The following is a 26361-nucleotide window of genomic DNA, read 5'->3' on the forward strand; positions in this document are numbered from 1 at the left end:
CCTAACATATTAGCTCAGTTTCTACACCACTTCCACATGATCCATACCGAATATATGAACTTTACTTGATGGATACATGCAGAGCTAATGAATGACGAAGATGCGGCTTGCATTTGAGCGTGAGTAAGAGTCGAGCTAGAACTCAATTTCCAGCAAATAGTCCAGCCTCGACTGGCCGGCCTTGAAGACGATGAGCTCGTCGTTCATCACACACGACTCCCCGGCCTTTGCCCAGTACGAGTCATACCCCTCGGGTGGCGGTCCTCTGATACCGGCCGCATTGGGCACAAAGTACTTGCCCATCGCTACTGAAGCCAGGAACATGTACACCTTGGGCTTGTTCTGCGCATTGCCCGTCCAGTACCCGCCGTCGCAGTAGTTGAGCGACTTTGTCGACTGGTTGGCAAAGTACAGCCCGTCTCCAAACATGGCACCAGCCTTCTGCCCTGGCGACAGCTTTGGCAGCAGCAAGCCCTTGCTCATGATTGACAGCAGGTTCTGCGTGCGCGTTCCATGCCACAGATGGCGCACATCACCGAGATCCTTCTCGCACTCCTCGAACGGCGCCTGCTGCGACGCCAGCTTGATCTTGTATACACAGCTGACCTTGGCCCCGTTGTTGTAGCCACCGTGGACGGTGTTTTTGGTACGACTCAAACAGCTCGCTGACATAGTTGAAGGTCTTCTTGTCCTTGACTGTCTCGATCTCGACCTCAAACGTCGGAGGCCCTTTCTCCTTGGGCTTGTCCTCATCGTCCTTCTTATTCTCCTCCTCCTGCAGCTTCTTCTTCTTCAGGTCGTCGATGAGGTCGAGGGTCTCGAGCAGTGCGTCACATGTCGCCTTCTGCTCGTCGATAGGCACGCTGATTGAACAGCAGATTCTCGATTTCGCGCGCATTGGCAACCCTGTTCGGAATGATGACAAAATACTCCTCGTTCAGCTGCGAGATCAGCTCGGTGACCGCCTTCAGCTCCTTTGATGGTTCGTTGGTGACCTTGCCGTCAGCCTTTCTCTTGCGCCCGCGCTTCTGGAACCCCAAATCTGCCTTGGGCTCCTTCTCATACAGCTCCAAGAACTTGGGCAGCTCATCCTCGATCTGCCCCAGCAGCTTGATAGCCTGCTCCACGCCTAGGCGCTGGATGACACCCAGGGGTGTCTTGAACAAGCCGTCAGCAGCATCAAACTTGATTGAGGTCGCGCTGGTGATCTTGTGCACGTTCTGGGCAGAGATGCTCTTCACCAGCTCCTTGGCAGCGTCGTCCTTGTAGTTGATCTCCTCCAGTGCAGTGTCGATGACGTTGGTCTGGACCGAAACTCCAGCCATCATCTTCTATGGCTTCAATCATGGCATCCTTGTACCCCTTGTTGCGCTTGGCGCGCAGCAGACTGATCAAACTTGCGCTGGCCACCATGGTACCGCATTTCGGTGCCCTTGCTGCCCACGCGACCATAGCGCACGAGAACCATCTCGCCGTCGCCAAGAAGCTCGACGTAGTAGAATTTGTTGTTGTTCCCCTTGGTGTTGAACTGGATGAGCATTTGCTTGGTTTCCGACATGGTTTGTGATGGAGTAGTGACGAGGTATTAGTGGCTCTGTTGAAAGGAGGTAGGAGAAAATGTTTTTGGCGCTTGATGTAGTGGACTGGAATGGAGAAGGAGCGGGCAGACTCATGCGCATTTATAGGGGGTTTGGTAGAAACCCTGCGAGGACCGGTGCTGCGCAAAAAAAAAAACAGGCCAGGCTGCTGCCTTTGCCAGAACTGCGCAGCAGCTCGCGAATAATCCCTGAAGAGGCTCAAGCGGAGCTCATAGTCGGCTCGAGCTGCATTAACACCGATTTTCGGCCTCAGTTTCCGAGTTTGTGAAAAAGTGTGCTAAAGAAGCTGGATGTTTGCGATCGACAGTGCTTCCAGGTGTGCCTTTACGTCCTGGTTGAACAACCCTGGTCCGCAGACAATCGCATGTCTGTCAGTCGGTTGCTCAGGCACAATTTTGCGCAGCCGCCCCAGGGTAAGCCTGCCCGGCGTAACATGGCGATGGCCAGTCGACAGCGATGCTGTTGCCAGTTGAATCTTGCGACAAAAAGATGTGGTGGCTTAGCTGCGGCATATCTTTGGCAAAACCCTGCAATCTCATTCGACAGCCAGACGCCTGTGTGTTCGATTGCGCACTGCACCAGCACGATCCGCTTGCCGCGATATGACTCGTTGACATGCGCAAACTGCAGAATCTGGAAAGATAGGGGCAATGCCCGATCCGCCGGCAATCAGCAGGACTGCGTCCCCTTGAAGCACTTTGGTCAAGTTACCAGTGGTAGACACTGGCCCGCGCACAGACATGTAATCACCGATTCCTAGGGTGCGGAAGTAGCGCGACAGGCCATGGTCATAGAGCCGAATGAGCAGATGCGGCCGAACGACGCCATCGGGAGCTTCAATCATTAGCGGTGTAAATGGCCTCGTTAGCCGTGCGTCGTTGACCGTAGCACGGATGTGTATATGCTCGCCGGCAGCCAAAAAGAAGTTACTGGAATCAGCGTCAATGATAAACAGCCGCGAATAACTGTTGAGCTGCTGCACAGCAATCACACGCACCATTGTGAACTTTAGCGGGTTCAGCAGTCCGGGCTGCAGACCCATGTGTTTCAGGACCGCACTGTCAGTCACTTCGCCGCGCAGTGCTAGCTGGTGGTTCAGCTTCAAAACCGCCACCTCCGACGCGTAGGTATCCATTGTCTCCTTGTATGTGTCTAGAATACAGGGCGTACACCCAGAGTTGCAGCACTCATCAGCGTCGGGCTTGAGTGGTGGAGGAGGCAACTTCAGCACCAACTGATCGCCCTCTAGCACTGACCCGTACTTGGCGTTGGCTTGTTCCTCCTTGGCTTTCTTGCGCTCGGCAGCCCGCTTTTTGGCCCGTGCAATCTCCTCATACAGAGCAAGAACTGCAGGGTTGTCTGACTCAGTGTCAGCCATTGTCTGGTTTGCAGTAGTATATGTTTTTCAGATATCGAAACGAGAAACTGGAAGAGCCTGCTGAGTTTTTTTTGTTTGCATGAGCCATGTTTTTGTCAGCACAACACGGGCTGCTATGGTATGGAATGCATGTATCGTCAGTGGTGGCTCTGGCCCAGATCATCGAGGTCATCCAGCAGACCCACCACCCACCACCACCAACGCTGCTGCTAGCACCCCGGCCATGGCAGAGGTTGGGAGCAGTGTGCCTGGCTGCCAGTCGTCGGGGATGCGCTCCTTTACACGCATCTGCCGTACCAGCTGCTCAAGTGTCTGATCATAGATATCAACGACGCCCCGTCCCATCATCTGGTCGGCCAACTCGGTCAATGCCTCTATCTTGCGCTTCCGCTCCCTATCCTCCCCAGTTGGCTCCTGTTCTTTACCCTTGGCCTTCTTGCCCCACCGCTTCTTCGCCTTCTTCTTTGGTCCGCCGATCCGTGCCAGGGCACTCAAGACAGTCTCGCGCGGCATCAGGGAGTTGATAATGGCAATAACCAAGTCGTCGTTGGACACAGAGTCCCACTTCACCGACAGCTCTTGTGCGTGGGACCTTTGCTGTTGCTCCTGGCGCTGCTTGGACACCCGCGCCTGCTCGATCGCACCTGATGACACGCCCTCAAGCCAGTTGTCTTGGTGTGCCTGTGGGTCCTTTTTGTTGGCGACATAGTTGCCAGCCTCGTCAAACTTGCCATCCTCCAGCTCCTCCTTCATGTTGAACGCCTCGAGCTTACCACCCTTCCCTTCATCCTCCCCTATGTCTATCTGTTTGCCCTTGGCGTCTGTGTTGTCAAACCGTGCCGTCGAACTCAATTCTTGGCCTTCAATGTCGGAGCTATCCAAGTACCGCTTGCGCTTGGCTGTGTGTGCGGTGGATGTGCCTGGGCCAGCGCCATTGTCGGAGAACATATCTTCGTCGTCGTCGTCGTCATTTTTCTCTGCAGACTTGCTGTCCCCTTCCTCAACATCACTAGCCTCATCGTCACTGTTCTCGCCAACCTCATCTTGGACACTGTCGTCGCTACCGTAGCCGTCAGCATTGATCCGGCCGCGCCGCTTAGGGCCGCTGGTGATATCGGCCTCAAGCTCATCCTCGATGTCATTGTCAGAATTGCTCAGACCACCATCGTCTTCAGCAAACCTGACGCGTTTTCCATTGGTATTACGAGACATGTTGATAGACATACGGTGTCTGTGGCTAGCACCAACTCGTAGGAGCTAGAAAATATAGTCTAGGACATAGACACGTGCCTTATGGTTATTAAGGAACAGCGCTTGCGTAATTGGTCTATCCAGCCGGTCCCTCTGCATCACCTCAAGCCGGTGCCATTAGCTGCTTTACGGGTATGCCATGTGCGAGCCACAGACCGACCTGTAATCCTGGACTCGCACCTTGCTCGTTCCGAGCAGATGGACATGGCTTGCTGTCTGAGACTGTCTATTATAGTGGAGAGATAGCGGTGGCAAGCTCTGCTGCTGCATCGGGATTTGTGCACCGACCAAAGGTTACTATATCGTGCTAATCCAATTGTGCGGAAGTTAGAAAACTCGCGGGATTCATATAAAACCAGCTAGGACTTAGCCTAGCTCCGCTAGTAAAAAATAAAACCAGTATCCAAAACCTTTTTCACCTTTCCACTACTCAGCTCCTATATGTATCATGAAGGCTCAAGGATACTTTATGTTCCTAGCATATAAGCAGCTAATATGCTTAAGTAGTAATACTGTGATGTGTCTTGTCGTGTCGTGTAGTATCGTTTTGGAATATGTGGATATAATGGCTCTCAGATGGTGTATGCAAAGTATATTCAGGCATATTAGAAAAACTCGTTCGGAATTGGCACCTCAACGTGGGTAACAGGCAAAGTAAACTGTGGACCCAGCGGGTTCGCCAACGATCCAGGAACCATGGTGAAGTCACCCTCAAATGCCACCAGCATCTCATGGTCAAGCTCGTCCTGCAGCAGAGAGCAGTACTTGAAATACGGTTCCTTTTTCGGACAGCAATGGATGCTTGCCTATAACGCCATCGCCGCCTGTCTGCGTGAATTGGTCGTTTGCATAGCGGATCAGCCATGATCTCAGACTTGAGCTGTGCTGACGGGTACCCGAGCGCCTCGACTGCTGACAAGCTCGAATGTGACCTGGTAGCGATACAGCCGCTGGGACCTGACCGGATGGGCGCAGAACATGGCAGACACAGTTGTCTTGATGCCACGCACAATGCTCGTACTTGTGAATGGCCCGCGGTTGGGCATAAGTGATATCATGTTGTCATAGACATCGTAATGCCCCTCGACCAACTGGTCGATGTATGAGGTAAAGAAGTCGCCAAACAGCCCCTTGTCCCTGTATCTGTATGTACCAGGCTGCATCTCGACGACGTGATTCAGGGTCTGCCTACTGAACTCGTCGGGACATTGGACAACAATCCCGAGATAGTTAAGAGTTTCGGGGCATAAGGCGAATACAGCGACTTTAAAGAGACCGAGCTCCATGACCTGTAGCATGCGCGACGGCAACCACACCACCGAGCAAAAGTCGCCGTAGCACTCGTATGTGCCAAACAGCCCATATCTGTCGAATCGCCGCATCCGCCGCCGCTGCCCGTCATGCAGATGGTACGCGATGATAAAGTCGCGCATCTCTGGCGAATCGCTGGTGACGCTTAGCAGCTCACGGACAGGAATGCTCTCACTGCCCATCCAGCCAAGTCCTGGCGACAGGCTCTGCAGCAAAGGCGGGCAGTTTATGCCGGCCCACGCCTTGAGCTTGTTCATTGCCCGGCGCATGCGCGTGTAGCTGTCGGCAAAGTCCTTGTAGCGCCTGTACCAGCTGGCAAAGATGGCCTTGTTCTTCCCTATCTCTGGCAGCTTGTGGCCCATATAGTCCTTCTCGGCCTCAATGTCGACGCAGCTGTGCTGGAGCAAGTTGCTCCAGACCAGATCGTCGTCAGCCAGCAGCCACCACTCGCTGCACACCTACACTGCTTAGAAGCACATCCACACCGTTCCTGGCGCCGATTGTTAGGCTGCGTGCCATAGAGAAGAGAAAGTGTAAACAAGCAGCACTGTCGGTCGACCGGTCAACTTGCCTCGCTGCTGGTGCACACATCGCTGAAATTGCCCAGAGTTCTGAATATTTCCACCCAGACCTCGCTAGGAAGCCCCATGGTCGCACTGGTGGTCGCCATAGGCCAAGTACAATAAATGGTAGAGTTGATAGAAAGAGGAAAAAACGAGCGTCGACAGAGTGATAAGGGGGAAAGGAGGGGAGGGAGCACATCTCGAGCAGCAGAGCACAAAACCGCACTCGTTCACACGCCCGGCGCTCATAATCACAGCACGGTGAGGGGAGGTTGGTGAGCTGCATATTTGCATCTGCTGCATACCGCAGACTTCCCTCAGCTTCGCGGTCCGCGTCGAGGCTGGGCTCGGTGGTCCTCCAGGGCTGGCGGAGCCGGTGGCTGGGAAAGACTTTGGAATACCGAGCCTCATGGCGTGACATCACTGCGCAAAAGAGGCATCCACTCTTGGCCCCAACTGAGCCAGCTCAACCTGCTTTCTTGCCCCTGCTGTGCTCCTCGAAAAGTTTGAATTTGCTTCATAAATGGTAAGCGCCAATGCAGCACCAGAAGCAGAGCCGGCCAGGCTTTATCACTGACACATTCCCCCCCCCCTTCGGTAGGCGCAGCAGCTCAAGGGCGCGACGCTGCGGCGACTGGTGAACGAGCTCACAAAGCTACAGTCGAGCCCGCCTGAGGGTATCAGCGATTGAGGTCGACGAGGACACGCTGAGCGAAATATCCGCAGTCATCGATGGGACCTGAGGGCACACCGTATGCTGGCGGCAAGTTCCATGTGCGCCTAACCATTGATAGCAACTTCCCCAATACACCGCCCAAAGGCGCGTTTGTCACAAAAGATATTCCACCCGAACGTGTCGGAGCAGGGCGAGATCTGCGTCAGCACGCTGAAGAAGGACTGGCAAAAGAGCTACGGGATCGAGCATGTGCTGGTGACAGTCAAGTGCCTGCTGATATACCCAAACCCAGAGTCGGCGCTGAACGAGGAGGCAGGCAAGCTGCTACTCGAGCACTACGATGACTACGCAAAGCATGCCAAGCTGATGACGGAAGATCCACGCAGTTCCCCGTAGTGTAGCCGAGGACCGAATCGCCCGCTGAGGCAGCAGAAGCAACCCCCGCCGAGCCGGCGACGAAGAGGGCGAAGAAGACCCTGACGGCTAAGGAGCGGAGCAAGAGGAACCTCCGGCGATTTTAGAGCCGCTGGTTTTAAACCCCAGCATGCTTGATCAGGCGATCAGATCCAGATGGGCGGCTTTTGCAGATAAGAGGGCAGGAGTGACTGGGTCTGTTTCGGTTCTCGCACTCTGAATTGGCCTGGCAAGTCGAACACTTTCCCCCTTTAGCTACATACACTTTTTCCTTATATTATACACATTCTCAGTTTCGCAAGGTAACAGTCGTCCATGGGCAGCGTCTATCTCAAATGGACTCGATGGAGGAGCACACGGCGCTTCGTTAGAGAAGAAATGGACTCGCGATTGACAGTGAATTTGACCAAACAATGTAGGATGCCGCACCTGCCGCCCCTCGTTACCCGCACGTCCGCTTCGCTGGCGGAGGCTCGCACACGCTCGATTCAGCTGTACCGGCAGTGGCAGAAGAGCGTGCCGCAGATTATGATTGACTACCACTTGTCGATGCCGCAGGCGGTGGTGCGTTCCAAGATCCGCGAGGAGTTTGAGAAGCACCGGTTCGTGTCGGACCCGCGTGTTATTGATGTGCTGCTGTTCAAGAGCCGCATTGAGCTGGAGGAGTTTGTGAATGTGTGGAAGCAGTACCCGCATGCGATGCGCTACTTTGACGAGAACGAGAAGGAGCCCGAGTCGACAAAGTTCCTGGACAAGTTTGTTGAGGGACGCGCCTAGATACACCAAGGCTGCAACTCTAGGAACGGCGCTAATCTTGTCTCATGTACTCTCGTAAAAGAAATAAAGCAGTGCTAATGCTGCTTCTGAAAAGGCCACCATTGCATTTGCGCGTGCTGGAGTGAGAAACACGTACATTTGAGACGAAAATGAAATGAAAGAATAGGGCTTAACCGCGGGCTTCGGCTTGCACAAGGCGTGCCTCGACCTTGGTGATCATGTCCTGGGCGGCATCAGGGATGGCAGGTGCCAGGACCATAGACAGCAGCACAGCCGTTGTCAAAGAGATACTGGTAGTCCTGCTGGGGGATGACACCGCCAGCAATAACAACAATATCCTCGGCACCCAGCTTCTTCAGCTCCTCGATCAGCTGGGGCACCAGGGTCTTGTGGCCAGCGGCCAGCGATGAGGCACCAACGACGTGCACATCGGCATCAACGGCCTGGCGGGCCGCCTCTGCGGGGGTCTGGAACAGCTGGCCCGACATCGACATCGAAACCAAGGTCAGCATAGCCGGAAGCAACGACCTTGGCGCCGCGGTCATGGCCGTCCTGGCCCATCTTGACGATCAGCACACGCGGGCGACGACCCCAGCGCTCAGAGAACTTCTCGGTCATCTGGACGGTCTCGGCAATCGGGTCGCGCTGTCCGGGCTTGAGCTCGGCCTTGTTGTACTCGCGCATGTAGGTGCCGCTGACCAGCTTGACTTCGGGCTTGTAGCGGCCGCACACAGGCTTCAACAGCATCGGAGATCTCGCCGACAGTGCAGCGCGCGCGGGCTGCGGCAATGGCGAGCTCCAGCAGGTTGCCCTCTCCCGAGCGCGTGGCATCGGTGATGGCCTCCAGACACTTGTTGACCTCCAGCCTGATCGCGGCTTGCTGCGCACCGACTCGAGGCGGCGCTTCTGGGCCTTCAGCACCTCGCGGTTATCGATAGGCAAGCACCTCCACCTTGCCACTCTCGTTGCCCTCGGCATCCTCGGCGACACGGTACTTGTTGACGCCGACGATGGTGATCTGGCCCGAGTCGATCTGGGCCTGGCGCATGGCAGCGCTCTCCTCGATGCGCATCTTGGGCATGCCCGATGCAATGGCCTTGGCCATGCCGCCAAGCTCCTTCGACCTCGTGGATGATCTCCTTGGCCTTCTCGTAGATGTCGTTAGTCAGCGACTCCATCATGTACGAGCCGGCCCACGGGTCGGCCACGCGCGGGATGTACGCCTCCTCCTGCAGGATGATCTGGGTGTTGCGGGCAATGCGGGCGCTGAACTTTGTCGGCAAACCGATGGCCTCATCCAGCGCATTTGGTGTGCAGCGACTGGAGTGCCGCCAAGCGTGGCAGCCATGGCCTCAACGGTAGTGCGGATCACATTGTTGTACGGATCCTGCTCGGTCAGCGACCAGCCCGATGTCTGCGAGTGCGTGCGCAGCATCATCGACTTGGGGTTCTTGGGATCGAACTTCTCCTTGAGCATGTGCGCCCACAGCCGCCGCGCAGCGCGCATCTTGGCGAATCTCCATGTAGAAGTTCATGCCAACGCACCAGAAGAACGACAGGCGCGGGGCGAACTGATCAACAGTCATGCCGGCCTTTATGCCTGTGCGGATGTATTCGATTCCGTCGGCAATGGTGAAGGCGCACTCGAGCACACTGTTGGCACCAGCCTCCTGCATGTGGTAGCCAGAGATCGAGATCGAGTTGTACTTTGGCATCTTCTGGGCTGTGAACGCAAAGATGTCGCCGATGATGCGCATCGACGTGTCGGGCGGGTAGATGAACGTATTGCGCACCATGAACTCCTTCAGGATGTCGTTCTGGATTGTACCACGCATCTGGTCGTACGGCGTGCCCTGCTCCTCGGCTGCCACAACGTACATGGCCAGGATCGGCAGCACCGCACCGTTCATGGTCATCGACACCGAGACGTCCTTGAGCGAGATGCCGTCAAACAGAATCTTCATGTCCTCGACCGAGTCGATGGCTACACCGGCCATGCCAACATCGCCAACAACTCGCGGGTGGTCAGAGTCGTAGCCGCGGTGCGTGGCCAAATCAAACGCCACAGACAGCCCCTGCTGGCCGGCTGCCAGATTGGCCTTGTAGAAGCGGTTACTCTCCTCGACCGTACTGAATCCGGCGTACTGGCGGATAGTCCAGGGCCGGTATGTGTACATCGTCGCATAGGGCCCGCGCGTGAATGGATAGACGCCGGGCACCTCCTTCTCGATATTGGCCGTGTCCTCCTTTGTGTAAAGGGGCTTGACATCAATGCCCTACAGACAAGAGCCCATTTAATGAACAAGGCGGATATGCAGGCTTGCCACATTGCTGTTGTCCTTCCAAGCAGCTTACCTCGAGCGTCTTCCATGTGAGCGTCTGCTCCGGGATCCTTGCCCTTGCACTCCTTGGTTGCCAGCTTGACCCAGTTCGAATCAAGCGGCACCTTGTTGGACAGGGCCCGGCGCTGGTCGATCGAGCGACGCGTGCGTGCCGCCATGATGCGCGAAGCGACCTGCGCCGAGCTGGCTGCAGTGGTCCGCATCGTCATCGCCAGGCTGTTGGGGACAGGGCCCTCTGAGCAACATTGACGAGAGCATGGTTTATCTTTTGTGTGTATGTAGATGTGATTAATAGTGTGGGGGAGAATGCTGCTGGGAGAGAAGAGGAGAGAGACGAAGGGCCGCGGTCGCTTCTTTTTGCACCCTGTTGCTCCTGAGAACCAGCGCGAAAGAGTGGTTGGCCAGGTGTGAGAAACTGTTTACAAAAAAGTGGTGAGAAAAAAATGCGGAGAGCGATACGCTGAGATCGATGCGCATTGCTCGGCCCCATGGGAACTTTTTTTATCTTCTCTTTTGGCGGCTTGCTTTCAAACATGAGGGTGCCAAGGTGCGGGCTTATCACCCGCCATTTGATTTCCTCGGGAGCTGCGCTCGGCTCCATAGCCTGCGCGCGCGGAGGTAGTCGATAGCGACATCTTCCCATGGACGAGCGGAATCAGCACAATCGCCCAACATCTCTGGCTCTCCTCTCCACGGCAGCTCTGTTGCGCAGCCTGTGAGACCGCCGGCCAAGACGGACCGTGCGCTGATTGCCCCAGATCGGGAGAGCCAGCGACGAAGAGCCAGCGAGAGCTGATCCGCAAATCTAATCGCCTGTTTGATTGATGATCTGCAATGGAAAAACAGGTGGGCCGAGATAACGCCCAGCGCTGACGCTGAGCCGAGAAGGCGCAGGAAGTGTGCGGTAAATTTTGAAAGCACGAAAAAATCCTATTAGAGGGCGATGCACACTAGAGCGCGACCTTCTCCTCTCCTAATCTTTTTGTATAAATCCGTCTTGTTTCTTTACCTCACAGGGATCTCCGAATTCAAACATGTTCCGCTTTGCCGCCGCCGCTTTCCGTCCCGCCGCCGCCCGCTCGTTTGTCGCCAGCCGCCAGGCCATGCCCGTCATTGCTGCCCGCTGGTACTCGGCCGGTGGTGCCCTGAGCCGCAACGACATCCAGGAGCGCATCTACCAGATTCTGCGGGACTTTGACAAGGTCAACCAGGACAAGGTAAGTGTGCTGGGTTGCTATTTTCGTGCTGAATTTGAAATACTCGAAGGATTTGGAAAAACTGACAACAGCCCGTTTATCTTAGATCTCCCCGGTCTCCAGCTTCACCAAGGATCTCGGCCTGGACAGCCTCGATACCGTTGAAGTCGTCATGGCCATTGAGGAGGAGTTCTCTGTTGAGATCCCCGATGACGAGGCTGACAAGATCGCCAGCGTTAAGGATGCCATCGAGTACATTTCCAACCGCAGCGACGCTCACTAAAAAGCATAGTTTTTATCGTCTTCCACACAACTATCACCACTTTCCTTTTATAACTAGATATCGTCACAAATGGACGTGGAGTTACGTGAGAACGGTCCTCGTGTACATACTACGCCAAGGTGTATAGATTGAGCTATCGCTTGGATCGTAGCCATTAGCTCTTTGCCGATCAATTGCCTAGGTGAATGATAGAATGCAATCGAGAAATGCATGACAGGCGCGTAGACAGCATAGTGGCCTACATGTACTGGGCACTATGCTCCTGCACAGTCACTGCACTTTGGGTGCGGTTTCTTGAAAGAGACAATGAGTAGTATGAACCGAGTGGGCATGCCTACATGACTACCAGTGCTGAATCACAGACATGGCTATTTGCAGACACAGCCTGTATGTGAGCGCTTGAAACCCTCACAAGCAATTAGGACGATAATTTGTGCTACCTACGACCTGCCACTGCCGCATCAATACCTGTGTTATATCTGCCAACGGAAGTTCCTGCAATCCATATGGCGGCTAACAGACATGCCTACTTCCTTTTGTTCGGTATTCCTCCTATGCATGTTTTGCTTTTCTGCTTTCCTTTTCAACATTGCGCTATATCATTGCTCAATGTAGTATTGATGAACATACTTTTCATCTGCCATGCTGTACTGTGTTCCAATAATTTTTGGCCTGTTGTTGCATGTCCATACATATTCAACCACATTCATATCCCTCATAACATGCAGATTCATGCGGTAGATATTCGTTGATATACGAGTGAACAAGTCTTGAAACTCAACAGCGGCAGGCTTATATCTGATATACTAGCGAATGTTGCGAAATCTTGCCGGTTGATTGTTTGACCACGTAACATGCTAACAGAGTGAATGCACTTTGCTACTACTGTCTTCAATGAGTGTCCACTACTTTGTCCGTTAATAAGATTGCCAACAATGTCAAGGCCATATACCGTCTTAATCTTGTCAGCTCCAAACACGCTAGTGTCATGATTGATGCTAGGGAAGAGCTTGTAAATAGTACTACTGACGGTAGCAGTGATCACGGCGGAGATATTCTATGGCCTCACTGAAGGTAGTTATCATCAACAGAGACATGTAGTATTGTGAATTGGAACATCGGCGTACTCACACTGTTGTCTATCCTTCTGTCAACAGGTCTTCACCACAGCTGTGTCTGTACATGCATTATATCTACCTATGCACATGTTAATAACGCACATTATGATAAACAACGATTCATTCTTCTACCAACCATTTCTGCTCACAGCCAAGTTGTGTCGCCAGTGACTGCCCGGTGATATTCAGACAGCAGTGCACTGAGCAGGGCTGATATCGAGACGCAAATTAACAAAATTCTGGCAAAAAATATTGGGATTGATCAGGGAGCTGTAAGTAAACGAGTCAGTATTGCATTGGAGTTTTCTTGTCGGGTGGTGCACACAAACTCTATTTAACATACTTCTCCGGATAGATTACCCCGGATTCTGACCCCCAGGGAGACCTTGGTGTGGACAGTATAGCTACTATTCAGACTCTGGTTGACATCAATAGCATATTTGACATTGACAACGCTGCTGATGACATCGGAACCGTAAGAACGGTTAGAGCCGTAAGAACGGTTGGAGACCTCGTCGACTATGTCGCTAAGCTGAAAATATTAGCTAACTGTCTTGTGCAAGCCTCGATATCTCACCTTTCTAGCCTAATACTACTACGTTGTACCATCAACAAATATACCTAGCCTAGTCAACTGGTCTCTTGTAGACGCTTTAAAGCACTTTTGATAAATGCTTTGGTAGTAGGACTATCAGCGGGCATACAAGTAGCTCCAGCAAAGTAGCCTATTGCTGTTGCAGTGTAGCTTCTCCATTGGTCAACCAACATGGGGCTATTTAGCAAAAGTAAGCCGCTTGAGATCCTCTTGAAGGGAGAACCTCATGATAAAGCATAGCGCAGCAGTGATGCATATGTATGTGTACTATACCATCCGGCAGTATTTATGCTGACGAGCACTAGCACTGCTGGCGTTCCTTGTCAAGGTCTTGTTGCATGCAGGGTGTATGGTGTTGGAGCTTTGCGGAACTACTCAGCGATTTGCGGGTCCGAATAAAGATATCTGCCCGCTAAAGCGAGTTCCTCATGACCTCGTGTGGATCTACACTAGGGGACAGGTGTCGGGAGAACCGTTGGCCCGCTTGTTGCGCAAAATGATAGGACAGGGGAGGCGTAAAAGTGGGCCTTGTCGACTTTCCCACACGCGCTAGAAGATAATGGCAGGAGAACAGGTATAAAAGCAGTACCAGCAAAGATCAAGTGACCAACAACAACCCCCCTTTTCTCCTATTCTCAACAAGAGCACTCTATTTTCTACAATGTCGTCTTTCATCCGTCGTCCCTCAGCACAGGCCGTCAGCAGCCTGATGCGCATGGTGGGCAGCTCATGTTCCTGCCCGGCGCACTCTACCGTTGGACACACGCACATCCACGGCCCGCACTGCTCGCACTCACGCCACGCTTCGGCAGCGCTGCCCAAGCCCGAGTACGCTTTCGAGATGGCCACCAGCACCGTGCGTGTCGGTACAGGAGTGACTCAGGAAATTGGCATGGACCTTGCCAACCTGAAGTCCAAGCGCGTCATGGTGTTCACAGACCCTAACATCTTCAAGCTGCACCCACTCAAGGCAACAGGTCGAGTCGCTGGACCGCAACAAGATCAACTACACAGTGTTCAAGGATGTGCGCGTGGAGCCGTCCGACAAGAGTTTCAAAGAGGCAATTGATGCAGCGCGCAAGTACAACCCCGATGCCATCGTCGCGGTAGGCGGCGGGTCGACTATTGACACGGCCAAGGCAGCAAATCTGTACTCGGTGTTCAGAGACGCCGACTTCTTGGACTTCGTCAATGCACCCATTGGCAAGGGCAGAGCAGTAGACCGCCCACTGCTGCCACTCATTGCGGTGCCGACCACAGCGGGTACTGGGTCGGAGTGCACAGGAAGCGCGAATCTTTGATCTGAAAGAGAAGAAGGCAAAGACCGGAATTGCCGACCGTGCACTGAAGCCGCTGCTTGGGCTCATTGACCCGCTCAACACACGCAGCATGCCCGCCCAGGTGCGTCCTGTCATCAGGACTCGACGTTTTGTGCCATGCCATTGAATCCTACACAGCAATTCCCTACCACATGCGGGGCGAGGCGCCAGCCAATCCCCTACAGCGTCCTGCTTACCAGGGCTCGAACCCGATCAGCGACATCTGGTCGTCCAAGGCGCTGCGCATGGTGGTGGAGGCCCTGCCACGCTCGGTTGCCAACCCCGACGATCTTGAGGCCCAGGAGGCCATGACGCTTGCTGCTGCCTATGCCGGCATCGGATTCGGCAACGGCGGCGTCCACCTTATGCACGGCTGCAGCTACGGCATTTCCGGCCTGAACAAGTCGTACACTCATCCCCGAGTATATCACCGACCACCCAATCTGCCCGCACGGCATCAGCGTGGCGGTGACCAGCCCGGCGGTGGCCGAGTTCACCGGTGCCATGTTCCCGGAGCGGCATATGGAAATCGCACAAGTCCTTGGCGCCGACGTCACCAACGCCAAGCTTGAGGATGCGGGCAAGATCATGGCTGATGCGCTGCGTCGGTTCCTGCAAGGCCTGGGCGTGCCTAACGGTATCTCGGCGTTTGGGTACTCGTCGTCAGACATCGGTGCCTTGGTTGAGAGCATTTTGCCGCAGCACCGCGTGCTGAAGCTGTCGCCGCGCCAGACCGGCGCTGAGCAGATCGCTACGATCCTCGAGAGATCGCTCAAGAACTACTAAGCCCTAGCCATTTTTGGCAGCATAATCACAGCGCTCATGACTCAAATTAACAGCAGCTTGCCTTACTAAAAATCCAGCGGAATGTGAAAGTGAACTGGCCGAGTTCACAAACTCTGAGCCTATTGCGACACTGGCCGCAGATATTGGCCATAAAGCAAGAATCTCGTCATTGCATCCAAAAACGATGGCATCGCGGAGGTCACCTGCGCACTTATAAACAGCCTCCTTGGCGCAGGAGCAGAGCTGTTGCTTTTCTTTGTTCTCTCCATCCCTCTGTTTCATACGTCTTTTGCACACTCTTATTATGCCACAGCAACCGCCCACAGGAGGCACGTCGGCCCTTGGCGCCGGCTTCAACCTCGTAAACACGCTCATCGGCTCAGGAATCCTCGCCCTGCCCTACGCGCTGCGCGAAGCCGGCTTCTATTTCGGCATCCTTTCCCTCATATTCGTTGCCATCCTGGGCAACATATCGCTCAACATACTCATCTATGGCGGACGGCGTTCAGGCCAGTACAAGTACGAGTCGGTATCCGAGGCCGCACTGGGACGAATTGGCCATTACCTGCTGTCGTTTGGTCTGTCGGTGAACTCTATCGGCAGCTGCATCAGCTACCTGATTATAGTTGGCGACATTACCACTGTCATCGTGCAGAACACATTCGGCGTCAACGTGTTTACCTCGCGCGAGGCCGGTGATTCTGGTAGCCGCCATCGGATTCACGTTGCCGCTGCTGTTCTTCCGCACACTGGAGCCTCTTGTCAAGCCCTCGGCACTATCGATTTTCTGCCTACCGGTGATTGTACTTATTGTCGCGGTGCGCGGCCCGGCGTATGCGCCGCCAGAGCCTACGCCTACGCCGGTGTTTGGCAAGAGCATTCTACCAGCCATCGGCGTCATTGCCTTTGCTTATGCCTGCTCGCAAACCGCGCTCCAGAACTACCAGACACTGAAGCACAAGACGCTGCAGCAGTGGCACACGGCCACGCGCTTTGCTTCAGGCACAGCCGCTGTCATTTACATTGCCTTTTCCGTCGTCAGCTATCGGTCATTTGGCTTCAACACCCAGCCAAACCTACTCAACAACTTTGCTAATGACGATGGGCTGGCAAACGTTGCAAGAGTCTTGCTGGCATTTACGTTGACGCTGACCTATCCAATGCAATTCTACCCAGTGCGCGACCTCTTCACGTCAGCACTTGGGCTCTCGCTCGACACGACGAGGGCATCGGCGGTCAAGTTCCACACGCTGTCGCTGCTGATGTTCGCTGGCACCGTCGCTACTGCTCTGGCCGTAAGCGACCTGGGATTTGTATTCAAGCTGATCGGCACAGCCGCGTCGAGCCTGATCGTGTTTTTACTCCCAGGCACCATATATCTTCGGCTGGTCTCGCCGTACACTGCCAAGAAGGCCAGCATTGCCGACGAGTCGACCGCGCTCATCGAGCACGACTACATCGATGACACATCGGATATCCCCGAGCCCAGCACTACCTTCTGGTCAGTTGTTGTACTTGCTGTTGGCATCAGCGTATTCTTCGTTGGATCCTGGTCGACCATCAACGAGTACATTTCCTCATAGAACACACCCACCGCATGTATACTTCTGTTATTCAAATAAATAGTCCTCCATCGATGACAAGAACCTGCCCTGTCACGTACTTTGCCGCAGCCAAGTATGCTGCCGCCTCAGCGACCTCATGCGGATCGCCGATACGTCCGAGCGGGATCCGTTCCAGCAGCTCCTTGGTCACCGGCTGGTCCACGATCTTTTGTGTCATCTCTGTCTTGATAAAGCCAGGCGCAACTGCATTGACGCATATCCCCTTCGGGCCGAGCTCCTTGGCCAGCGATTTTGTGTACCCGATTAGGCCTGCCTTTGATGCTGCGTATCCCGACTGCCCCACATTGCCGTGCATGCCAATGACGCTCGAGATATTGACGATTGAGCCCTTGTTCTGCCGCATCATCTTGCCTGCAACCTCCTTTGCACACTGCCATCGTGCCAAACAAATTCACCTGCATCATGTCCAACAGGTGCTGCTCGTTTTGCCGGACTGCCAGGCCATCGAGCGAGATGCCTGCTGCGTTCACCAGGATGTCAATCTTGCCGTTTGTCTGCTTCAGCGCAGACTTTACCAGGCTTTTGGCGCTGTCAGAATCACGCAGGTCGCATCTAATCGGATGGGCGTCCTCGTTATATGCCGGCTCTGCGAGTTCTTCTAGCGCATAGTGGAGTCTATCCCAACCTCTCTTCGTTGCGACCGGCGATAATTACCCGGGCACCGCGGCGCGCTAGAGCTATAGCAGTGGCCCCGCCGATGCCGCCGAGGCTCCGGTGACCAGGGCACACAGCCCCTGCAATGGCTGTGTCAAATGTGGGGAAGGCATTGTAGGTGGAAAATGTACAAGGAGTGTCAACCTGCATATGCGAATGCGCAGCGTGTGACGCACAACAACGCGCACTGCAGCTGATCGCCGAGACGATTCACTGATCCTGGCACGTGACACCCTACACTTTCACACATGACCCGGTGTCCATAAATGCGACTCGGCTCCGAGTCCAGGGGGTGGGTGCCAGGCAAAGTGGCGGCTCGGCACCAGCCCTCCGAGTTGAAGAATTTGCTTGCCCTCGTAATTTTTTTCTTGCAGGCGAAGGGGGGTCGGCAGCGGTCGGCCTGTATATGTCAAGGAGAGCCACTCGCTACAGGCCGATGAACCTCCTCTTTTCCCCTTTGCTGTAGCTACTCAAGCAATTACATTTGAGAATATACAAGGTATGTCTTGATTAGCCTTCGACCCCGACCGATTTCGCGCGGAAAGCAGATTCGCAGCGCAAATTGGAAGAGTTGCTTTCCAATCGAGACACCCAGCTTTGTTGTTCGCAGACCACTCTCTTTCCCTCTCTTACGATGGCAGGAACGAAAGAAAGGCACACAGAACACACGGGAGCAGCAGACACCGAGTTGATAGTGGTGGTGGCAGGAGATTTCGCTATAGTGACCTGCGATTTCGAGGGTGGTTTGCAATTTTGGCTGGTGATTTCTGCGAGGGAATCCTGGTTCCCGCAAAGTCCTGCCATGTCCTAAGCGTGGCGACGCAGCAGTGTGCTGTCTGTGCTGGTCTGTGTCTGGCGTGTGGTCCTGTGGTCTGTGGTCTCTGGTTTTGGTCGTGGCCTTGGGTTGGGATCCAAAAACTCCTGTGGCAGACCTATGAAAAATTTTTCTTGCGCGAGTATGATGCTAACATTTCGAGCCCCTTCATTCTGATATCTCTCCCTGTATGCTGCCTACGATCGGCCTCTCGACATCTGCGCACGCGATATTCGACGCCGATGGTGGTCTGGTGGAATGCACGAACAAATAACGCGTATATCACACGGTCTGGCAAACAAATCACACATGTAGATGGCTGGTAGTGTCACCGTTAAGGACGTCAACGCTCACGCTTTTATCAAGGCTTATGCCGCTCACCTGAAGCGCTCTGGCAAGCTCGAGGTCCCCGCCTGGACCGAGTACGCCAAGACTGGTTCGCACAAGGAGCTGTCGCCGTACGATCCGGACTGGTTCTACGTGCGCGCTGCCTCGGTTGCCCGCCACATCTACCTGCGCGGTGGTGTTGGTGTTGGTGCTCTGGCTGACCGCTATGGTGGAACCAAGCGCCGTGGCACCCGCCCCAACCACCACGCCGCGTCGTCGACCAACGTCGCCCGCAAGGTCTTCCAGGGTCTCGAGAAGATCGGCATCCTTGAGAAGCACGCCAACGGTGGCCGCAAGATCACCTCGGCTGGCCAGCGCGACCTCGACCGCATCTCGGTCCAGGTTGCCAAGGCCTATTGAGGCCTAAGTTTCATTCGTAGCAAGCTTCCCGTCAGTTCGTCTTGTGAAAAATGAAAAATCCCAAAGGACGTATTTTTCCTGGCTTTCTAGCTCATTAAAAATTCTCTCGCATTTTCTACCACACCCTCTCCTGATGAAGCTGCATCTGTGTTGCTGAATCTCATATCTACAGGAGGAAGCAGCTACTTGCTCTCGGGCACGTACTTTTTGGTCAGATCAATGTCCACAAGATGCGTGTTGGTGATCTTGAACTTGCGCGTGCGCTGCTTGGTCTTCTTCTTGTCGTCGTCGTTGTGCGCTCTCTCTTCAACCTGCATCTGGCGCAGTCCGGCCTTTTCCATCTCAAATGCCAAATCTGCCTCGTCGGGGATCCGCAGCTCGGCCCACTTTCTCTTGATGTCGTCGTCCACGGGTGTCTGCAGCTTGTGGAAGTTGTAGAAAATATACTTTGCGTGCCCGTCCTTGTTGGTTGTTGTCAGAATCAGCCCCTCCTTGCGCAGGTCGGCAATGACCTTTGGGATATCTGCCAGGTACGAGTCTCTCAGCCTCTTGATCTCCAGGCCCGTACGATCCGGCAACTGTCCGTAGGTACTCGACAAGCTCCTCGCGGGTCCTGATGTTGTAGTCGGGCTTGTACGCAAACGTCTTGTTTTTTGCATCGTATATAACCTTCTCGTTGCCCTTTAGCTGGTTGTACACATCGGGCTCCTTTTCAAAGTCAACATGCTCGTACATTTGCAGGTCGGCAGCTGTATATGGCTTTTGTGACTTCTTGAGGAAATCTATGATCGAGTAGACCTTGGTCATAGCATGTGCGCCGTTCACTGCGGTGCTGTCGAGGCGCGGCGCCTGACCAGGAAGCTGCCGGCCGGAAATTGCGCACCGTCGAGGGCCGGGCAATTGTGTGCCGCTGCAGAACGGGCTGCTCCGCAATGCGCTTCTTGAACGCGTTGCGCTGCTCTAAGAGATTGGACATGGCTGGTAAAGGTATGTGAAAAAGGGAAACCCAAGTGAAGCTAAAATAAAACATGTGCACACTGCAGATTGAATTTTTGTAATTGTCAATAGCGATTGGAGGATTGTGGGTATTGTGTGGATCTGTGTGACATGAAAACGCTGACATGATGTTTGTGCATGTCCACAATATACCCATTTCAAGATGCGGTATTGTAGATATGGCCCAGGATTTAAGGGGCCGTCTGGATGTTGGATATAGAAGCATATAAAAATCTCTGCGACTGATTTTATATAGAATCACTAGTACAATATGTCGCACCATTAAGGTATGGACGCTGTTGGCACACATGGGCACATGGCGCATGGCCAATGGCAACCAAAATGGGCGAGGGGCTCACTGTGCTAAATGCTACATGTACCAGAAGGCATCAGCCAGCTTGCGCCCCAACGAAGTATTTTGAAAGCAAGAGGTGCTGTTTTGAGTGGATAGAGGCACACCGCAGTTCTTTATGCTGATCTGCACCCGCCCAAACTGTAAAGATCTGTCAGCCATTATGCCGTGGTGCATACTACCACATTATTCCTCTTGCCATGTCTTTGGAGCCATGCGCTGAGAATTCCCGAGAAGGCTTGTTCATGCTCTTTGTCAGAGGCGAATTGGCTTTTTGGGCAGTGCTTACCGGCATCATGCAGCCAAGGGAATTGGTCTATTATGTGCATCCGCCATAGCCACCTCCCAAGTTCCAAGGATCAGCACTCTGCTCAGTTTTACCTGCAACTGTGCCACCATCATTTCTGTGCTGTTGAAAAGTGCCAGAGCAGCTTTGAATATATAAATTGGCTCGAACTACTGTTTTCCATCCACTCCGCACACCATCTTCCCTCATTTTCAGACGTAGTAGCAAATTCCAACACTCTTTCGCTGCAAAGTCCAAACATGTCTCAACTCTCCAACTCGCAGGATGACTACTTCAATGACCAAGCGTCATTCATTTCTGACACTTCATCCACCGTGTCTACCGTGTTCGACATCAGGGAGCAGGCGGCTGGTGTAATCACTGGCGCTGATTGTATGCCGGATGTACCCAGCTCGCTTACCATCGCTGATATTGTATCAGCTGCACTTGCTGATGGGGGCTATATATCATATCCCACCATGACACCTTCACCTGCTATTCCTACTAGTGTGCAAATTGAAGCTACTACTGCGGCTACGATGGGTGAAAATCTTGCAGCGGAAGCTCTTTATGAGCTTTCCTCGTATTCATCTTTGCCCCTTGCTGATGAAGATGAGGTCAGTAAAAGTCCTGTGTATACGCAGCATGTGCAAACCATCCCAAGTATGACTGCAGATCCATTAACTGGGCAACTTGATTGTGTCTCACATAGCCTCCTGTCTGATGATGTCCTTAGCTGGACTGGCTATGACACGGAGCCTGTGCCTTGTGATACAGAGGCTCTATATAGAGACCTTTTGGGGCTTATAAACAAAGACCAAGGTGGTCATATTGAGGCTGCCACGGAAAGACCCCAAGATAAAAGCAATGACTGCGAGAGATCTGGTAGAGAATCGGTCCACATACCTTCCAAATGGTCATTAGCATGCCCTACTGAGTGGTACTCACAAATCTAAAATCTAAAATACTATTGTGACTATGGGGCACGTATGTCAGCAGAGTGAGAATTGCTGACGCACATATTCATAGGACACATGGTACATAGTTGGCAGCATTTATTTTAATTCTTGTCTTTTATTTCAATCTGTGTTCGCCATAGTGGCATCAATAAATATTTAGTTGCATTGCTGAGGTACAACAGCACCTTTGCAACATCTTTCTATATATTTTCATTGTAACCACTAATTATATTCTTTTCGATGTGTATCATCACTCGGGAGGCATAGCACCATTGGACAAATGAGCAGGTGCCAGGTGTGGCTAGCTAACACGACAAACCACAACAGATTCAATGATGAGTGGAATCATTAATAAATGCACAAGCTATCATCCCTGCCGCCATAGCAGGCCTGCACACCATCGTGGCAAACATGTTCTTTGGATGAAGTTTGTGCAGCTCATTGACATGTGGTACACCTAGTTTCTTCATTGCTTTGATCTGACTAATTTCAATTTAGAAAACTGCCGCTAGGATCAAACGGCGAATTCGCATCTCTAAAAGCCAAATATCAAAAGCATTTTTTTGGATCTTTGTGTCCGCGCCACTACTGTCCACACGCTGCATAATATGTCTGTCTGGAGGAGTAGATTTAGGAGGCTCGGTGGTGGCCGCAGCTATTCAACAATAAATATTCTCTTCTTCCTCCTCTTCCTCCTGGTCTCTTTTATTCTTTTAAACAGCAGTCTTGAACGGTAACAAAGCACAACAATGTTTCATCTAGCTGACTATCTAGCAAACATACGTATCGGCGAGCACGAGTCCTCCAATAGAGGGGGATATATTACAACGGGTTTCACAGGTCCAGCACATAATAGTGCGATATCGGCAGCCTCTGTCTCTTCTGGAAACAGAGCAACACCTCTTTCTGGACGACAGTGATGAAGAGAGCAATGAAGGCATCCAGGAAGTTAGCCATGGAATACACAGTGCTAGTCCTTCAGTGGATCTTTTTATTGAACACCTCTACCAGATCGTCAGTGACCCAGAAACCAACTACTTTATACTATGGAGAAAGGATGGTACGGATTTTGTGCTCACTCGACCTGATACTCTCTTACAGGATGCTGGCAGCGCGTGGTGTGCATATGCGCCAATGTTCGGATATTGTCGCCAATCTAATGGGGCTTGGGTTTACTCGCCATGCGCTTCCCACAAGGAGCGCTGTTGTTGAAGAGCACCAAAGGGTCGTTTACTCACATCCATGGTTCAAGAGAGATATGCCAGATCTTTTGTCTAGGATTACAGGCCACTGGGGCCTCGATGACCAGGGAACTCCATGGTTTCGTCTTTGAATACTGACTAATTTACTGTATTTCTGTTATTATACCCTTCACGTAGTTCTACTTACAATATATCTACTGTTTCAGATAGTATAATCGATATAGACATATAGACATATCTTTATCTTTACCTATATATAAGATTTTATAGTCCAAAAAGTGTCCGACTGTCCGCTAGAAATTATTTAATTGGTTAAAAAAATAAAACTTTTAAGCTTCAACACGAGTTTGGGTGACTTACTCTATAAACTCCTTTTTGATCTTGTGCGGCATCTGACCTCATCGGTGAAACCAGGGTGACGAGTTGTTATTGTAGTGGTCACAAGTCTCCACTAGATATCTCCATTGGTTCAGCGCAAGAGCTGCTCTCATTGTCGGTCGGCCTGATAACTTCCATAGCATCATCATGGTGGTCATCACCGGACTGCGCAACACTCTTAAGGATATTTATTTATGAGCACCTATTGAATAAGGTCATGTAGCTCTTCCTAGCGGTTCATGCAATATTTGTAGGATTTATTTTATAAATTAATTTGTCTTATGAACATGCGTAAGCGGTAGTATTTGGGCCACAATGGATCCAGTCTGTATAGACTGATTCAAGAGACTGTATCAGTGCTAAGGGCCCCAAGAACCATGCAAGCCAGATAATTTTTAATAAAAAGTTCTTAATGCTATGCATACGCAATAAAGCAAAACTGAACAGCATCATTTCTCTTCTTACTTGCCTATTGAATTTCTCAAATGAATATTACCCGCAGCACTACTGTCCATAAAGACATCACTTGGTGGTATTGGCTTCCGTGATTCTATGTTGCCCCGCCTAGAGCAATTTGTATACAGCGTCAATATCATCAAAGAGCATACATACATGCTTGCACGATGGATATTACTCCTATCAACTAGCTTGACGATGATGCCTTTGACCCTGCAACATTTGTGAAAAAGGGGTTTTTTTCGTTTCTATTTATTTATTCATATATCAGCAATCTGAAGGCGAAGACCTGTCAATATCTGCCGAGGATTTCGTTCAACCGGAAGGACAAGGTCAGAACTGTTAACCGGCGCAGATTTCAGGTGATGTAGTTAGATATCGTATTTATGATTATCTATTAGCATAATGGCGATATCGAGCTACATGGCGTACGCGAAATGAATCAGGTAGCAACATACGTGGATACCGAGCTGATGACAGCATACAAGAACAACATTGTGTTGCACTATGGCACTTGCCTACAGCGGATTCTGGCCAAATTGATTGATATTCGCAGCCGCAAAAACACACTGCGCAGTACAATGGGCAATGTGTCCTAAGGCTGAGTTCAATAATGCATGTCAAGTGTATATTTATACGCCTGCACAGAAGCTCCGCCAGGCAGTTGCCTCTAGGCACCCTGATCTCAATGTGCTCACCCCACCGATGCTTGCAATCTACAACAAGCTGGCACCAGCCCTCAATGCCTATGATTCCAAGTACAGATTCGCCTAAAGACAGCCGATACTATGATGCCAAGGTAAATCCACTTAAGCATCTGCATGCATACATTCGTCCTATGCCAGCTTATCGAGAATGAGCAGCTTGGCAAGTCTCCTCCCCAATGCTTGCCTCTGCGGACATCATGGATCCCAGGCCATATGCGCTTGGACAAGCAAATAATCAAGCAGGTGTTTGTTTCGAAAACACGTGAGGAGGTTACCAAGATCAACGCAGCAAAGGGGGCAGCAACAGAGGCAAGGAAAGCAGCAGAAAAGGGCGAAGAATTGGCCAAGAAGGCTGCACGCGAAGCAGCGAAGATGCCATCGGATGCAACAGAGGCCACTGCAGCAACTGCAGCAGTAGCGGCTGATTCACTTGCTGCTGCATCGGCGGCAGCAGCAGACACTGTTGCAGCACTTAACAATGCATATGCATCAGCACCCCCAGTCTGTGCACACGACCCGGTCCAAGGGATCACACAACCTGTGTGGGATGTGTGGGGCCGGGTCGCAGATCTAACATCAAAGCCATTTAAGGCGCATGGTGATAGAAAATTCCACGGAATGGCAACAACAGATGGTGTAAGCAATATGCATTTTGTTGCAAGACAAGATATCCAAGGCTGATGGTGCAGTAGGATGCTGATGCTGCAGGAGGCGATGCTGCGGGAGGCGATGCTGCGGGAGGCAATTCTGTGGGAGGGAGGCGATGCTGTGGGAGGCGATGCTACAGGCGATGCTACAGGCGATGTTGCAGGAGGTGATGCTGTGGGAGGCAGTACTATAGCTGACTGTCGCTATATCCACCAGATCCCACAGCCAGAGCTGCAGAATCTGAAAGGCCGCTGTGTATTCATCGATCCAGGTCGGGGCGATTTGCTATACATGATGCACGAAAATAGCAGCAATGGGAAAGAGGGTGAAAAGATGCTCTACCGCTACACACGGCAGCAGCGCAATAAGGAGCTCAAGCTGCGCCACTATGACAGGATTCGTCGGGCTACAAAGGATCAAGTTCCCAGAAGATGCTGTCCGCAGAGCAGAGGCAGAGCTTTCCAAGCACTGCTGCCGGACCCTTAGCCCAGCAAAATTCCGTGCCTACGTTGCTGCCCGTGCATCTGTGCGGTATGTCCTAGCACCGTTTTATGCCAGCACGATAACAGCGTGAAGTTTACCAGAGCAGCAGCTCACTAAGTCAAACAAGCAGCATCAGAGGCGCTGGAAGGTCCATCCAGGTGTCGGGACCAGTCCCAAGGTGTACCCGCTTCACCGCAAGCTGCGCCTTGATTCATTCATGAACCAGGCCCGTGCAGACCACAGGCTTGCCGCGAAACTCCGGAGCAAGTTCGGTCCAGATCCAGTGCTGATCATGGGCAATTGGAGTGCGCCAATGGCCCGACACCATGCGCCGATCCGTGGCAAGGGATGGCACGACAAGTTCAAGCACCATGGCTTTGAAGTCTATCTGATCGACGAATTCCGGACATCGTCGATGTGCCCGTTCTGCTGCGAAAAGTCGCTGCA

The 26361-nt window shown here is 52.6% G+C and overlaps 15 protein-coding genes across 15 annotated transcripts; 8 read left to right on the forward strand and 7 right to left on the reverse strand.

Annotated features, from left to right (window-relative positions):
* Positions 1-135: 135 nt before the first annotated feature.
* DL89DRAFT_324602 (ADP-ribosylation) lies at positions 136-1558 on the reverse strand (the record flags this gene model as incomplete). Its single annotated transcript, XM_040891468.1, has 4 exons — positions 136-601; positions 654-847; positions 906-1304; positions 1361-1558. 4 exons carry the CDS (start codon positions 1556-1558, stop codon positions 136-138), a joined length of 1257 nt encoding a protein of 418 aa, XP_040741173.1.
* A 317-nt stretch (positions 1559-1875) lies between these two features.
* On the reverse strand, positions 1876-2976 carry DL89DRAFT_295016 (uncharacterized protein; the record flags this gene model as incomplete). The annotated part of the gene is made up of 3 exons (XM_040890585.1): positions 1876-2073; positions 2151-2231; positions 2278-2976. The coding sequence occupies 3 exons, from the start codon at positions 2974-2976 to the stop codon at positions 1876-1878; spliced, it is 978 nt and encodes a 325-aa protein (XP_040741174.1).
* Positions 2977-3225: 249 nt separating this feature from the next.
* On the reverse strand, positions 3226-4185 carry DL89DRAFT_209615 (uncharacterized protein; the record flags this gene model as incomplete). Its single annotated transcript, XM_040884166.1, has 1 exon — positions 3226-4185. A coding segment is annotated over one exon (960 nt), but the record flags the coding sequence as incomplete, so codon positions are not given.
* A 647-nt stretch (positions 4186-4832) lies between these two features.
* On the reverse strand, positions 4833-6057 carry DL89DRAFT_324605 (uncharacterized protein; the record flags this gene model as incomplete). Its single annotated transcript, XM_040891469.1, has 4 exons — positions 4833-4973; positions 5018-5131; positions 5160-5984; positions 6022-6057. 4 exons carry the CDS (start codon positions 6055-6057, stop codon positions 4833-4835), a joined length of 1116 nt encoding a protein of 371 aa, XP_040741176.1.
* Positions 6058-6579: 522 nt separating this feature from the next.
* DL89DRAFT_269676 (UBC-like protein) lies at positions 6580-7687 on the forward strand. Its single transcript, XM_040888381.1, has 5 exons — positions 6580-6627; positions 6703-6929; positions 6964-7162; positions 7207-7493; positions 7611-7687. The coding sequence occupies exons 2-4, from the start codon at positions 6834-6836 to the stop codon at positions 7296-7298; spliced, it is 387 nt and encodes a 128-aa protein (XP_040741177.1). The 5' UTR covers positions 6580-6627; positions 6703-6833; the 3' UTR covers positions 7299-7493; positions 7611-7687.
* DL89DRAFT_269677 (uncharacterized protein) lies at positions 7458-8066 on the forward strand. The gene is made up of 2 exons (XM_040888382.1): positions 7458-7493; positions 7611-8066. Exon 2 carries the CDS (start codon positions 7612-7614, stop codon positions 7966-7968), a length of 357 nt encoding a protein of 118 aa, XP_040741178.1. The 5' UTR covers positions 7458-7493; position 7611; the 3' UTR covers positions 7969-8066.
* Positions 8067-8137: 71 nt separating this feature from the next.
* On the reverse strand, positions 8138-10519 carry DL89DRAFT_324608 (uncharacterized protein; the record flags this gene model as incomplete). Its single annotated transcript, XM_040891470.1, has 11 exons — positions 8138-8191; positions 8232-8444; positions 8497-8703; positions 8732-8827; positions 8857-8889; positions 8921-9064; positions 9093-9260; positions 9290-9475; positions 9510-10244; positions 10324-10350; positions 10394-10519. The coding sequence occupies 11 exons, from the start codon at positions 10517-10519 to the stop codon at positions 8138-8140; spliced, it is 1989 nt and encodes a 662-aa protein (XP_040741179.1).
* Positions 10520-11318: 799 nt separating this feature from the next.
* On the forward strand, positions 11319-12001 carry DL89DRAFT_269678 (acyl carrier protein). The gene is made up of 2 exons (XM_040888383.1): positions 11319-11527; positions 11613-12001. The coding sequence occupies exons 1-2, from the start codon at positions 11345-11347 to the stop codon at positions 11787-11789; spliced, it is 360 nt and encodes a 119-aa protein (XP_040741180.1). The 5' UTR covers positions 11319-11344; the 3' UTR covers positions 11790-12001.
* A 2216-nt stretch (positions 12002-14217) lies between these two features.
* On the forward strand, positions 14218-15607 carry DL89DRAFT_275715 (Dehydroquinate synthase-like protein; the record flags this gene model as incomplete). The annotated part of the gene is made up of 5 exons (XM_040889343.1): positions 14218-14479; positions 14517-14765; positions 14791-14907; positions 14960-15227; positions 15283-15607. 5 exons carry the CDS (start codon positions 14218-14220, stop codon positions 15605-15607), a joined length of 1221 nt encoding a protein of 406 aa, XP_040741181.1.
* A 304-nt stretch (positions 15608-15911) lies between these two features.
* On the forward strand, positions 15912-17190 carry DL89DRAFT_295024 (uncharacterized protein; the record flags this gene model as incomplete). Its single annotated transcript, XM_040890586.1, has 2 exons — positions 15912-16343; positions 16375-17190. The coding sequence occupies 2 exons, from the start codon at positions 15912-15914 to the stop codon at positions 17188-17190; spliced, it is 1248 nt and encodes a 415-aa protein (XP_040741182.1).
* Positions 17191-17221: 31 nt separating this feature from the next.
* On the reverse strand, positions 17222-18036 carry DL89DRAFT_324612 (NAD(P)-binding protein; the record flags this gene model as incomplete). The annotated part of the gene is made up of 3 exons (XM_040891471.1): positions 17222-17593; positions 17628-17830; positions 17874-18036. 3 exons carry the CDS (start codon positions 18034-18036, stop codon positions 17222-17224), a joined length of 738 nt encoding a protein of 245 aa, XP_040741183.1.
* A 979-nt stretch (positions 18037-19015) lies between these two features.
* DL89DRAFT_225936 (ribosomal protein S19e) lies at positions 19016-19447 on the forward strand (the record flags this gene model as incomplete). Its single annotated transcript, XM_040884783.1, has 1 exon — positions 19016-19447. The coding sequence occupies one exon, from the start codon at positions 19016-19018 to the stop codon at positions 19445-19447; it is 432 nt and encodes a 143-aa protein (XP_040741184.1).
* Positions 19448-19527: 80 nt separating this feature from the next.
* On the reverse strand, positions 19528-20453 carry DL89DRAFT_269681 (transcription initiation factor IIE, beta subunit). Its single transcript, XM_040888384.1, is given in 3 exon segments — positions 19528-20025; positions 20045-20308; positions 20331-20453. 3 exon segments carry the CDS (start codon positions 20421-20423, stop codon positions 19630-19632), a joined length of 753 nt encoding a protein of 250 aa, XP_040741185.1. The 5' UTR covers positions 20424-20453; the 3' UTR covers positions 19528-19629.
* Positions 20454-21341: 888 nt separating this feature from the next.
* On the forward strand, positions 21342-22037 carry DL89DRAFT_259766 (uncharacterized protein; the record flags this gene model as incomplete). The annotated part of the gene is made up of 1 exon (XM_040885717.1): positions 21342-22037. One exon carries the CDS (start codon positions 21342-21344, stop codon positions 22035-22037), a length of 696 nt encoding a protein of 231 aa, XP_040741186.1.
* A 700-nt stretch (positions 22038-22737) lies between these two features.
* DL89DRAFT_269682 (uncharacterized protein) lies at positions 22738-23562 on the forward strand. Its single transcript, XM_040888385.1, is given in 3 exon segments — positions 22738-22915; positions 22935-23100; positions 23153-23562. 3 exon segments carry the CDS (start codon positions 22790-22792, stop codon positions 23371-23373), a joined length of 513 nt encoding a protein of 170 aa, XP_040741187.1. The 5' UTR covers positions 22738-22789; the 3' UTR covers positions 23374-23562.
* The last annotated feature ends 2799 nt before the right edge of the window (positions 23563-26361 follow it).

This window comes from Linderina pennispora, assembly GCF_002104995.1.
Source record: "Linderina pennispora strain ATCC 12442 chromosome Unknown DL89scaffold_13, whole genome shotgun sequence".
Classification (NCBI taxonomy): Eukaryota; Fungi; Kickxellomycota; class Kickxellomycetes; order Kickxellales; family Kickxellaceae; genus Linderina; species Linderina pennispora.

Bases quoted from the DNA above. Each gene is read 5' to 3' on its own strand.
- DL89DRAFT_269676 (XM_040888381.1), top strand. From the start codon at position 6,834: ATGGGACCTGAGGGCACACCGTATGCTGGCGGCAAGTTCCATGTGCGC. The intron at 6,930-6,963 runs GTCACAAAAGAT...AACGTGTCGGAG, and splicing joins CACCGCCCAAAGGCGCGTTT to CAGGGCGAGATCTGCGTCAG. The intron at 7,163-7,206 runs GTTCCCCGTAGT...CCGCTGAGGCAG, and splicing joins GATGACGGAAGATCCACGCA to CAGAAGCAACCCCCGCCGAG.
- DL89DRAFT_269677 (XM_040888382.1), top strand. From the start codon at position 7,612: ATGCCGCACCTGCCGCCCCTCGTTACCCGCACGTCCGCTTCGCTGGCG.
- DL89DRAFT_269678 (XM_040888383.1), top strand. From the start codon at position 11,345: ATGTTCCGCTTTGCCGCCGCCGCTTTCCGTCCCGCCGCCGCCCGCTCG. The intron at 11,528-11,612 runs GTAAGTGTGCTG...CGTTTATCTTAG, and splicing joins ACAAGGTCAACCAGGACAAG to ATCTCCCCGGTCTCCAGCTT.
- DL89DRAFT_269681 (XM_040888384.1), bottom strand. From the start codon at position 20,423: ATGTCCAATCTCTTAGAGCAGCGCAACGCGTTCAAGAAGCGCATTGCG.
- DL89DRAFT_269682 (XM_040888385.1), top strand. From the start codon at position 22,790: ATGTTTCATCTAGCTGACTATCTAGCAAACATACGTATCGGCGAGCAC. The intron at 23,101-23,152 runs GTACGGATTTTG...GGATGCTGGCAG, and splicing joins TATACTATGGAGAAAGGATG to CGCGTGGTGTGCATATGCGC.